This window comes from Xenopus laevis, chromosome 4L (genome assembly GCF_017654675.1).
Source record: "Xenopus laevis strain J_2021 chromosome 4L, Xenopus_laevis_v10.1, whole genome shotgun sequence".
In the NCBI taxonomy this organism is placed as follows: domain Eukaryota; kingdom Metazoa; phylum Chordata; class Amphibia; order Anura; family Pipidae; genus Xenopus; species Xenopus laevis.
Genome location: NC_054377.1, coordinates 33,218,662 through 33,231,718, shown reverse-complemented (window position 1 = coordinate 33,231,718; position 13,057 = coordinate 33,218,662). Strand labels below are relative to the sequence as shown.

The 13,057-nt window shown below is 37.6% G+C and overlaps 1 protein-coding gene across 2 annotated transcripts in view; it reads right to left on the bottom strand.

Annotated features, from left to right (window-relative positions):
• Window positions 1–13,057, bottom strand: part of nfatc3.L (nuclear factor of activated T cells 3 L homeolog) — a 50,790-nt gene that overhangs the window by 17,519 nt on the left and 20,214 nt on the right. For both annotated transcript variants that reach the window (XM_018257763.2, XM_018257762.2), the window contains exons 5-7: window positions 12,153–12,325; window positions 8,633–8,773; window positions 2,936–2,991 (exon numbers count right to left, since the gene is read on the bottom strand). In XM_018257763.2, coding sequence (XP_018113252.1) covers window positions 2,936–2,991; window positions 8,633–8,773; window positions 12,153–12,325 — 370 coding nt within the window. The remainder of the gene's footprint in view (window positions 1–2,935; window positions 2,992–8,632; window positions 8,774–12,152; window positions 12,326–13,057) is intronic.

Here is a 13,057-nt window from a genome sequence, read left to right as displayed (position 1 = left end):
CGCTCTGTATACGAGACATTTGCAATTTTGGGACAAAAAATTTTTTATTCACCCACTTTTTTCATTCATTGTTTATTTTTCATTTTTTATTGCCATCTCATTTTTCTTTTTACTGCCTTATATAGAAATTCTCTCACATGAGGGGATGTGCTAGAATGTTTTTCAATCACGATTTGATTGGCAATAGGTTAAATGAGCTATTTCTGATTTAGGTACAAAGTTTACATGGAGGGTTACAATTTAAATATAAATCTACACAGGCTCATATTATAAAGGGATACACTGACATAGTGGCGTTTTTTTTCACATCGATATGCATACTTTCTTGCATAGTGGGTGGTGCTACATATTAGGTATAACAATACAGTTGCATCTATTTAGCTGTTAATATGATTTGGTATGCTGACCGTGACGCATTGATAGTATATACACCGTTGAGTTCACTATTTGATTTCAATTAGAATATTAGTTGGCTTTAGAGAAGTAGAGGGATAGGTGATAAGGTTCACGGAACCAGTATGAATAGGTGTAGATGAGCAAAACCCTGGGGTAATATAGAACTAATATGCAACAACACCCCAGATTCCCAGAAGTTATTTAGCTTGAGAGTGTAAGTAAATAATATAAGAAAAAATTTAACCGTAATGGTGGGAGCCAGAAAGGGTTAAACCACTGGATCTGAAATGAGGAAAGATTAATTTATTTCTTTGATTTTATCAATATTGTAAAAACTGGTAGCTATAGATAATAGTAACAGACAATGTATATCTACTCATAGTTTGACACAGTAGCAAAAATTTGATAGTCTACTTAAAATGTTATATCATCGATTTGATACAATTGTGGTTACTACTTTGTGCTATGTTTTATTCTATGTTTGTGTGGAATAATTTTGATGTATTGTTTTAAGGGGTAACTATTTATGGAGGATGATTTCTGTGATATAGGATTGGGGGGGTTAATGTATTTTAACAAAATTAACACGTCATTGTGATACTGATGTTTTCCACCTAAATTGCAGATTTAAGGCATTTTCACAATGTTTTCAGTACTTTGAGAAAGGCCAAGGATAGGGTTGAAACGTCAGGCTGAAGTTCAGGAATAAAGATTCATTTTCTATTTCGTAAGCCCTGTGAGTGCGGATTCTTTTGGAGACACAAACCAAGTACATATGGTTATCAAGCCAAAAGCCTATTAGGGCTATGGCTCAAATGATGCTTTGGTGGTCGAGCTAAAATGCCTGTGAAAATTACATGAGCAGCCAAAGGCAGGTGACTGCAGCAAAAAAACAACTCATTTTGAGCATTTTGCTACTGAAGTCAACCTGCATTCTATGTGAGTCATCCCAGCAATTTTTATTATTATCAAGTCACAAAAGGCAGACAGGGGCATTTTGACCTCTGAGGATTTTCCCTAGATCTTGGAGGATATACTCACAGTTCACCCCAGTCCCAGGGTGCAAGTCCAAAACAACATTTCAAAAAAGAGATGTGAGTACCTCCAACAATAATGAATCAATCAGTTAAAAAATTTAAAAATTTATTAGGACATAAGAGACAAGACCTAATGCGTTTCGTGCCTACTGGGGCACTTACTCGTGATGAGTAAGTGCCCCATTAGGCACGAAACGAGTTAGGTCTAGTCTCTTATGTCCTAATAAATATTTACATTTTTTAACCGATTGATTCATTATTGTTGGAGGTACTCACATCTCTTTTTTGAAATCACTTAGCTTAGGCTAATCCAATAAATATATTTTTTAGAAACAAGTCAACATGGTGCATCAACAGGTGAAATATTCAAGCCTGCTAATTGAAAGATTGACAGATATCTGTGGTACAAAGATATTGTTAGTCCAACGCCCACAGCAAGTTTTATGTGTATGAAGCTTAAATTAAAGAGACCACTCCCATGTGACTGCCATGTGGTCACTGTTACATACCAGACTTTTATATTCAACATTCCTGTACCAACCAGAATCAATTCCATTAACTACAACTGGTCTGTCCATTTCACTATTAACATTATAGCAAATAATTATGTTTTAGATTAAAGGGGATCTAAACCCCCAAAATTATACAGGGTGCATTTATGAGCACTTTTGCAAATTATACTCAGTTTATATTTTTAACTGTTTCTGAGATATTGGCATATTGACACGCTGACCTTCAAGGAATGCTGTTAAGCCTCAAGGAATTAGCAGTCAAAGTGTTGAAAACAGTGAATACTTAAGGACCCGCTAAAAATAGAATATTAATGTCAACTGCAAAAGAGGTCAGACGACCAGTCTCAGTAAGTAATTATATATAGGAACCTATTTATAATGCTGTGTAAAAATTTGAGGAAAACATCACCAGCGTTGTTACCCACAGCAGGTGATTGTTAAATCTAATTGCTGGTTGCAATGGGAAACATCCCCGGTGATGTTGTCCTCCAATTTTTACACAGAATGATAAATAGGCCCCTTTATGAAGTAATTCTGACATAACAGGAATAAAAAACTGTCAGAATTGGCAGATATTTCTATGCTCAGATAAGGAATCTGTACTCACATTCTGGTCAGGCAGTAAATAAGGATATATAACTGTTGTAGACGTTACACATGCTCCCCCCACCACCATGATTTACAGCTTACACCTTATGTTTGATGCTTGAGGAACAGGTATAATAAGTAATTTGTTCAAATCTACATGAAGCTATAGTAAGAGTAAAGGACATCCATCAAGCATTCATGAGACCAGTGACTACTGGTGGACTATTACATATCCCAGTGTTTGTTGGTATACATGTATGTATCTATGTATGTATGTATGTATGTATTTATGTATGTATGTATGCGAGTATGCCTTTTGCACTGTATCTATAAAACACTTCATTTTTTACAAATAGCTACAACTATTGTCAGCAAAGAGGAATTAAATTTCAAAATTCTTACCATCTGACATTTTTTCAATACAATCTTTCCTTCTGCTTCCCAATGTGTGCACCCATCTAGAAAAGAGAAAGGTCAACATCATAACTAAAGTAACTTATGTCTGCAGTGTTGAAGACATCTTGCCTGTGCAATACAGCAGAAACACTACCTTTTCTGCATTAAACATGAATACTTTGAGAATGCTTTGTTCTGAGTTAGGTTAAATGCAAGTAAATGTAGCTGCAGCTATTGGATTTTCTGTAGTTCAACTGATGTAGCTGCTTGGATACATAGCAAAACTTTTTACAAAAGATTACTTAGAAAATCTAGTTTGGATTTATCATTACTAGATTTAGTTTTATTCTGGCTTGCATCTTATAGTGGGACAAATTCATGTACAAATTACTCCTTACTGAGTATATGCAACAAGTGCACGCTTAAAAGCGGAATCAATAAAAGGAAGGGAATGTGTCATAAGTGCCAGATGGCAGATGACATCTAGACAGGAGATTGAACACAGGGCCATCATGTATAATGCTCACAGAGCACATAGCCAGTATATACAGTCATATGAAAAAAAGTCTGGAAACCCCTCTTCTTTGGAGTTTTGTATATCATTGGCTGTATTTCAGCAGTGACAAAGTTTATTGAATTAACATAAAATATGCAATATGCATCATAACAAAATTAGACGAGTGCATAAATTTGGGCACCCCAACAGAGATATTACATCAATACTTAGTTGAGCCTCCTTTTGCAAATGTAACAGCTTCTAGACGCCTCCTGTAGCCTTTGATGAGTGTCTGGATTCTGGATGGCGGTATTTTTCGTCCATACAAAATCTCTCCAGTTCAGTTAAATTTGATGGATGCCGAGTATGGACAGCCTGCTTCAATTCATCCCATAGATTTTTCAGGATATTCAAGTTGTGGCACTGTGACGGCCATTTCAGAATATTGTACTTCTCCCGCTGCATAAATGCCTTTGTAGATTTCGAAGTGTGTTTAGGGTCATTGTGTTGTTGGAATATCCAACTTCTACTGTTTCCATAAGGCATGTTATAAATTAAAAGGAAGTTGCTACTTTGAAAGCTCAGCCAATGATAAACAAAACTCCAAAGAATTAAGAGGAGGTTCCCAAACTTTTTCATTTGACTGTATTAGCAGTCACTTTGGAGTTCCATGACCTGTTTAAAAACTCAAAGTTTTGATTACTAACTGTAAACAAACCAAACCGTGCATCACAAGCCTTCCCCATTTTACATGGAAAAAAAATAAAAAAATACAAGAATGTACACGGCAAACAGTATAAGCCTAGCTGAAACTAACCAGAGCTAGTATCTGACCATATTCAAAAGCCCATGCACACTGACTTAGACCAGTAAGAGACAGTGACCGGCATCAAAAAGCCACTGTCCACCTTAACAAGTTAAAAAAAGAGAAGTGGAAAAGAAGAGATAAGTGTAAGGGGACCGGATCAAGATACCTGCTGTCCTATATTTAGCAAAGGCAAGGCAAACATGTACAGTACATACAATTTGAATATCAAATTGTTGCAAGTGAACTCAATACTGGAAAGAACGGAGTCTACCAGTCACAAGACAAGCCAAAAGTGATTCTTATAGTAGACCTAAAGGTATTCATTTGGAAAAGGGGTCATTATTATTAGTCCAAATATAAAAAAGTTTTAGAGTAACATAGATAAAGGCAGTATTTCATTCGGTTCTTTAAAGGCGTTGTTCACCTTTTGGGTTAACACTTAGTATGATGCAGGGAGTGATACAATTGATAATTTTTTTTTTATTATTTGTGGTTTGAGATATTTATCTTTTTATTCAGCATCTGGTTGCTAGGATCCAAATTACCATAGCAACCATGCATTGATTTGAATCAGAGACTGGAGTATGAATATAAGAGGGCCTGAACAGAAAGATAAGTGTAAGCCTTGCAGAGCATTTGTTTTTTAGATGGGGTCAGTGACCCCTATTTGAAAACTGTAAAGAGTCAGAGAAGGCCAGCCTACAGGCAATGCTTCACAATGGGCTGTTCCAATCCTGTAGGGAGTGTTGAGCTATTTGCACATCTGTGATTGTGTGAAAGGATGAATAAGCACAGATGTGCAATATTAAGCAAAACAAATGAAATATTGCCTTCGCCTTTACCTGTATTCTAGGCCCCTGATTACTTTTTTGTCTTCTTTCACCCTTGGTAAAATAATTAAAATTATGGCTTCCAATAAAACAACAGTGACGGTACTCAACTCAGTTTTTTTTATTGTGACTTGGAGCTTACAAATTAAATTTGTCCAAAACAACACCCACAACTTCCCAGAAATTGCAACTCTGGATTAGAAGCCCTCCCCCTGCACTACTGTCACAATAGGTCATCCAGGCCCGGATTTGTGGAGAGGCCACCAAGGCCCGGGCCTAGGGTGGCAGGATTTTAGGGGGCGGCATGCTGCCCAACCACACCCACATTGGTTCAGAAACACTGTAGAGGCACAGGAGATACGATAGGTTTAAAAATGTCCTGTACCCAATCCCCATTGCTCTGGTCCCAATGATGAAAATTTGATTGAATCAAATGGAGGGGGCAGGACGACGAACGACAGTGGGCCTAGGGGCACCTGCTATGTAAATCCGGCCCTGAGGTCATCTCCCCCGTTTTACAATATCACATTACTGTTAATGTGCATATGCACAGTGAGCAATACCAGTTGCGTAGCCAGACCAGGTGCGGACATTTTCAACTGTTCCCTGCCCCCCTCCCCCATCATGGGCTGGACCACAACCAATACTATTTAAATTAAAAAATTATTTTTAATTACTGAAGCTAGTACAGCATCATTCAAGATTGGTTTCTTTTGTAGTATAAAAAAAATAGTTGCAAAACTAGTTTAAGGCTATCATCAAGTGCAATTGATCCAGAGGGATCCTAAAAACATCACTTGAATGTGAAAAAAAAATATTTCCTTAATCAAAGGCAAAAAATCAGACTTGTACCTTAATATCCTTCTGTTTTTCATGTTTGTCTATAATACCCCAGCAGTACATGTATATATCTTGCTTATCAGTTTATTACATTGCCCTCATAAATTGAATGCTATGTATCATGCAGCTGTGGACAGTAAATAAATAGTTATTGGATGGCAAACTGGCTATATTTCTGCCTATATTAGATGTACGTTCCAGTTCCAACTTTACTAAAAATAAATACATAATGCTGGTGTAATCGAGACAGATATAGATGCAAATGTTATGTATTTCAGCTGAGGATCTGAGAAAAAAAAATTACAACAATAATGCTGCTGAACTATATTATGAGACTAATTTTTGAACAATTTGAGCAATATATATGGCACTGGCATCTGAGGCAGGGGACCGGGTTTAGTGCGACGCATACCTTTAGAAAAAGAAAAAAAAAGAAGAAGAGACATGCAGTTATTCCAGCTAGGCAAAGATGTTTAGGGCAAAGATCAATTAAAGTTACATTAATACAGTGTTAAAATAATCTGGTGCAGACAGTGGACTGCCATAATAAAACATCAAGGAAGCAGACAGAAACTTGTGGTGGGCCAGATATCACCATTCTGCTTTTACACTTATGGCAATAATGACAAGGTCCAAGTTAAACAACTCACTCAGTACTCACATCATAGTGTAAAAATAATCTAGTTGATGCAGACACTGCAGTAGCAATAGAAAAGCAAGGACAGAGGTGGACAGCAGCCTGTGCACATATCTTTATAGCCTTGAGGAGAAGCATTAACGAAAAGACACTGATCGTAGAAGAACCTGCAGGCATCGTCCGATAGTATATTACCAGGTGCAGGTGTCCCTTGGCACCCCTTGCTGTATAGCATAGAAGAGAGAAATTCGGAGAACCGCACACCGGATGATTTGAAAATTTGTGAATAGATACAAATTTTTGAATGATCCGGTTTGCGGTCCTCCGAATTTCTCTCTTTTATAGACTGGAGGACCAGATTGGTTATTACAGTTTTGCTAATGAAGGTGAATTGCCCTTTAAGCTGTGAGTCTAACTTTTCCCAAGGAACCTGTTGTCTTATCATGTTACAATTACTTATTTGCTTATCTCGAAATTGTTGCAAAAGTATCTTATCTTCTGCTGTGGTTGTTCTGGGCTCTCTGCCAAAAGCCAATTAAGTTAGAAACTTTGTTTCTTTTTCTGGCTGTTCAGTGCAGAGAAAAACGAGACTTTCCAGTACAAATGAGGGACTGCGGATTGAGCTGTCAAAAGGGGGACTGTCCCTCTAAAAACGGGACAATTGGGAGGTATGCAGTCAACAACAAAAAGGACATCTTCACTCAATTCCTGGCCACCTTGCTTGCCATCACCCCTGCCGCAGCAATGCAAAGCAGAAACAGCTTTATGTGAGATTTCAGTTTGTCAGCACCATTGAAAATTTAATATTGTGGTTTTCATCTTCTAGGTAGTGTAGCCAAAATGCCCAGACAGTTATTTGCATAGTGTCATTAAGTAAACAAAGGAAATGTATCAACTAAATGTATCAATTTAGAAAAGTTTAAAGAGTAAGTGACCCCCTCAACCTGCTTCAGAAGGTGGAAAATGAAAAACGTTATACTTCAATATTAGAAAAACAGTCACACATAGAAAGTGGAAATTAATGTAACTTAATTTTTGGTGAACTATCTAAAAAAAATGAATTGAAAAAAGTGTTGGAGGGTGAACAACCCCTTTAATTTAAAATATTTAAGGAGAGTATGTGATTGGTGCTGTCCTTAGAAGATTTACTTGCACTGGGTGATGTAGTAGGGCGCACAGGTTTGGCAGAATTTAAAAAGTGGCAGGGACCTCCTTCCTACCATGTCTCTTGCCACATAGCAGTTAAGCTCATAGTCCTTATATAAGCTCTGTGTGCTGTGTATATTTATTGTATTTATTATGTGACTCCCTCCCTGTGTGTATATTGTATTTTTATGCATTGTATGGTGCTGCAGCGCTTTACAAAGAAAGTTAAACATCCTTTTAACCACTGAAGTGAATTTCATTAGGCTGGAAGCTAAACCCTGGAAGCTCTTGTAAGAGTGCACAAAAACAAAAGCATCCCCTACAACTGGGAGCTATTCATTTTCTTTATTTTGTTTAATTGACCAACAAGTTTTAAACAAAGTAGGCCCATAGAATGGAAGGCCTCACCAAAAAAGTTGATCGCTCCTAGTGGTGGGACAAATAAAGTGAAACCGATGACTCAATCCCTGCATCAGAATAAGAGGCCTACACATACACCTCAGACAGAGGGTACATTAATAGCCCATGTTCCAAGCAAGCCCAATCAAATATTTATCACATAGGTCATAATTTTGTCCCCATACACAGACATGCAAGCATCTGCCTGTGCATGGCCATCTTAACACAAGGAGGAAACATTCATAACCAATATAAAGGACATGCATTGGCAGATTTAGAAAAATGTGAGAATAGAGTTTACCACATAAAAACGCATCCACTTTCTATTCTATTTCTATGATAAATACACTATTAAACATCCCATAGGAATGAATAGAAAGGGAGTGAATTTTTCTGTGGTAAACTCTAATCTCACATATTGATAAATCTGCCCTTAAGTAAATTTAATTAATGAAAGGTAGAATTACTGCATCTTCCATAACAATAAATTAAACTGAAAAAGATTATAATGTAAACCCGCCTATAAAATTGTTGAATATTGCCTTACCTAGTCCTTTCTCTAGGAAGATCACCTTTGAATCTGGCATGAAATTGGAACCTGTTATCACCAGCTCCAATCCTCCATTCACTGAGCAGCTGTTTATACTATATTTTTCAACTTGTGGTAACTCCTGAGCAGAACGTTGTGCTGGATTTAAGACAAAAAAGAAAATATGTAATTTTGCTAAACTGAGGAAAATTATATCTTGCATTTCTTATTATACATTTCTTACGGAGTATTTACAAAACAATTAGTTGCTTAAGTGCTGAGATACAAGAGGGCTGCTTACACAAAGTTTCAGGTCACTTGATCCCCTTTTCAAGTGCATTTACATAAGGTTACAAAGTAAATTTCAACCTAAAATGCCTCTCCCTAACCCCTCCCAGGAAATGCATTAAAACAGAATGGTCTAAACAGGGAGTTGGAATACAGGCATGGGATCTGTTATGCAGAATGCTCAGGACCTGGGGTTTTCCGGGATAATAGATCTTTCTGTAATTTAGACCTTCAGCATACTACAAAAAATCATTTAAACATTTATTAAACCCAATAGGCTGGTTTTGTCTCCAATATGGATTCATTATACTAGATTAAGTACTGTTTTATTATTGCAGAGAAAAAATACATTTTTAAAAATTTAAATTTACATTTAAATACATTTTTAAAAATTTAAATTTTTTTGGATAAAATTGAGTCTATGGAAAACAGCCTTTCCATAATTAAGAGCTTTCTGTATATAAGATTTCCGATAACGGATCCTGCATTTTTACCCTCTCAGACTCTCTACCCGATCTGACCCACAACTGTTTTATGCCCAACCCATGGCTGAAGACACGGTAGACCAGAATCACCTGAAAACAACAGAAAGGAAAAAACATTTTTAAAAATGAAGTAAAGGAATTTAATATTGCAAACTGTGAGGCATTGGGAAATTTTCTCAAAACAATTACTCTTCTTGATGAAAAAAATCAGAGGTTTATTTAACTTTTCAGACCTCCATAAAGAAAACAATAAGAGATTCTTATTTAACAGTTCAGAAACTTGCAAAGCAGACTGTTACAAATAAAAAAAAACAAAAAAAAAATCATTTCTAGATCATACAGCACCACTTGTTTAAACCAGCACTTCCAACTTGTGCTTTACAAATGACTCCCTGCTTTCACATCACTCCAGCCTTTTATAGTAGTCAGAACTCCCAGCATGCACTGCAGTACTGCCTTTAAATTTCAGGAAGTGCTGCTGGCCTGCCTCTTAAAGGGGAAGGAAACCTAGTCAGCGCAAACCCCCCACCCCCCCTCCCGTTTGTTGCCCACCCTCCCTCCTCCCCCCTGGCCTACCCGTCCCGCTGGGCACATGCCCCTAACTTGTTACTTACCCTTCTGCGCAGGTCCAGTCCAGGGAGTTCACCGATGACATCTTCTTCCACACGAGCTTCTTCCTGCTTTGAACGGCGCATGCGCAGTAGGATCATTTCGCCGGTACGATCTACTGTGCATGCGCGTGACTTTTGGCGCATGTGCAGTAGATCCGTACCGGCGAAATGATCCTACTGCGCATGCGCCAAAACGCCGTTCACAGCAGGAAGAAGATCGCGTGGAAGAAGATGTCGTCGGTGAACTTCCTGGACTGGACCTGCGCAGAAGGGCAAGTAACAAGTTAGGGGCATTTGCCAAGTGGGACGGGTAGGCCAGGGGGGAGGAGGGAGGGTGGGCAACAAACGGGAGGGGGGGTTTGCGCTTACTAGGTTTCCTTCCCCTTTAAAAGGAGCAAGCCACCAGACCAGGCTGTATCACACGTAAAACTTTTAACTTCAAAGCTACATTTGCAATTAAGCTGTATTTTAAAATTCTTAACAATATAGCCAACACAAATGCATTACATTTCCTATGCATAGATGTACACTGTACCTAAGTCCTACCCACAACCTGAAATTTTGCAGCCAACTCTCAGGTACCCGACCTTCTGAAGAAAGTGTAATATTAGGCAACAGTTCCACAATGCTCAGGGTGCAGGGAGGGTATATAAAATGTGTGTTGATCGTTAATATTTACATAATAGTATGGTATGCACTCAAAAGTAAATACAGTATGTAATTTATGCAACTTAGAAGACCTAGTGGCAAATAAGTAGCAGACTATACATCTAAGTTAACTTTGCTCCCCTTTCTAATCAATCTATTTAAAAATGGAGCAGTCCATTTACTTTTTAATTGTCAGCTAAACAGGTAGCTAGAAAACAATTATGGTAATACAGGAGTGGGATTTCCTAGTTTAAAACAGATTATAACAGATTATAAAAATTATGCACTACATAATAACTGCAAAAAAGTGGAAACGTATAAATAAATTAATTAAAACTGTACACAGAAGTGATCACCACACCGCTAATATCTAAAGCACCCAGTCAACTGTCCAAAAAAAAAGCAAAAACAGTGTGATGAATGATCAAAAAAATGGCCACATATAGAGTGTGTGTCTACTTACCATAAAGGTCTATTTATTGGCAATCTTTTTTGTCTAAATGCATTACAGTCAATGGGTGTTTTATGGTGACTTTTTTTGTCTCAGCAACATTTTTTGCCTGGACAGTTTCGCCAAAAAAATTTCAGAAAATCAAAAGAACAGCAACTAAGCTGATAAAGGGAATGGGATATTTCAGTTATGGAATGGAAGGTGGCTAAAGTTGGCCATACAAAAAAGATCTGCTCATTGGACGAGGTGGGTGATATTGGCCGGGGATACAGGCCATCAGGGAGAAGACTTATCAACGAGCTGATTTATGCTGAAGAGATGTGAAAGGGGGCATATAATTACTTATACAAAGGGGACCATATAATAACTATCTGATGCTTTATTCACCAATAGGTCCTTTCAGTGACAACGCTATCCATTCAGATTAGAAGAAAGGGGGTTTAAGGGAAAGTGTTTTATAACAGTTAGGATTTTAATTAGTGGAACTCTCTCCGCGAGGCTGTTGTATTGGCAGAAACATTAAATAGTTTCAAGAAAGGGTTGGATGTATTTTTATAAAGTACAATGTTACTTTAATTAATTCTAGTACAAAGTTGATCCAGGGACTGGTCCAACTGTCCTCTTGGGAGTCAAGGAGGATTTTTCTCCTTTTATGCAAATTGGAGAAGCTTCAGATGGGGGGGTGGAGTTTTCCTTCCTCTAAATCAACAAGTTTCACTTGGACAAAAAGGATGAATTTGATTCAGGCAAGTCTTTCTTCTGTCCATGTGCAAGTCTTCTGTGGTACTGGCCAAGGCAAAAGTCGGTGACTTATTACACAGGGGGTTGCCAACAAATTGGCACTCTCTGGGGTATTAGCCTTTGCATGTCATTTAAAGACAATTTCTAATCCTGATTGTAACTACAAAAGTGGAGTGACTTCTATATGGTAAGACATGGATGTTGACAATAAGCATGCAAGGTCACGGTAAATCTAAAACTACTGAACAGAGTGTTTACAAAAGAATTACCAGTTTGACTAGTCACTGCTGAGACGTTCCAGTATTAATACTTACAACATTCAATGGGAATAGAAGCTGTTTGCAGTGACAGGACCTTCCCACCGGTTTGGGGTATGTGTACTCTGAACACCAGGCGAACACGTGTATTCTTTCTACCAATGTCAGTCTCACCCTTTCTCAGTTCAATGTCTGAATTTCGCAGTTTCAATATACCAGCACAATCAATGCTGTAATACAAGGAAGGAAAAGAAACACTTATTTAAGCAAGACCGTTAGTAAACATTACGTTATTCATATATAATGCTCTGGTTTATGCATTGTTCGTGTTTGTGCATTTACATGGGACCAGTAAAACAAATTTAACCATTTTACTACAAGCTTATTTCTTTTATTTGTACACCTTGGTAGCCAAGAAAGGACATTCTCAACATTTTCTGCAATTTAGTTTTTATGGGCATTTCATTGATGGACATTATGGAATTCCTTTTCCAGAAAGCCTGGAAACCTGGGGGTTTATGGATATGGGATCTTTATGTAATTTGGAGCACTCTCCTTAATTATGTAAAATAAAATTTAAATAATTAAAATTAGGCAATAGCATTGTTTTGACATCAGTATGGATCAATGGTATAACTTTACAATCCTGAGCCCCAGCTGAGAAAAACAGGTTTTTCTGAGCCACAACCAAACCCCACCCAAGAAATCAGGGGTCACGCACGACCCTCTATTGATTGCACCCTGTATAGCGGAATAAGACCCAGGCCTCCCCTTGGCCACAGGGTTTACTTCCTCTATACTCTTGAAGCTATACATAAGCTTAGTTATAATCAACTACAATGTACAGTCTAAATATTACAATGAAAAAGCAAATAGGGCTATATGTGATATTGCAATGCAATATTTCAGAGTTTTCTGGAAAGGAGGTTTATAGATAACATATTCCATACATGCAGACCTTG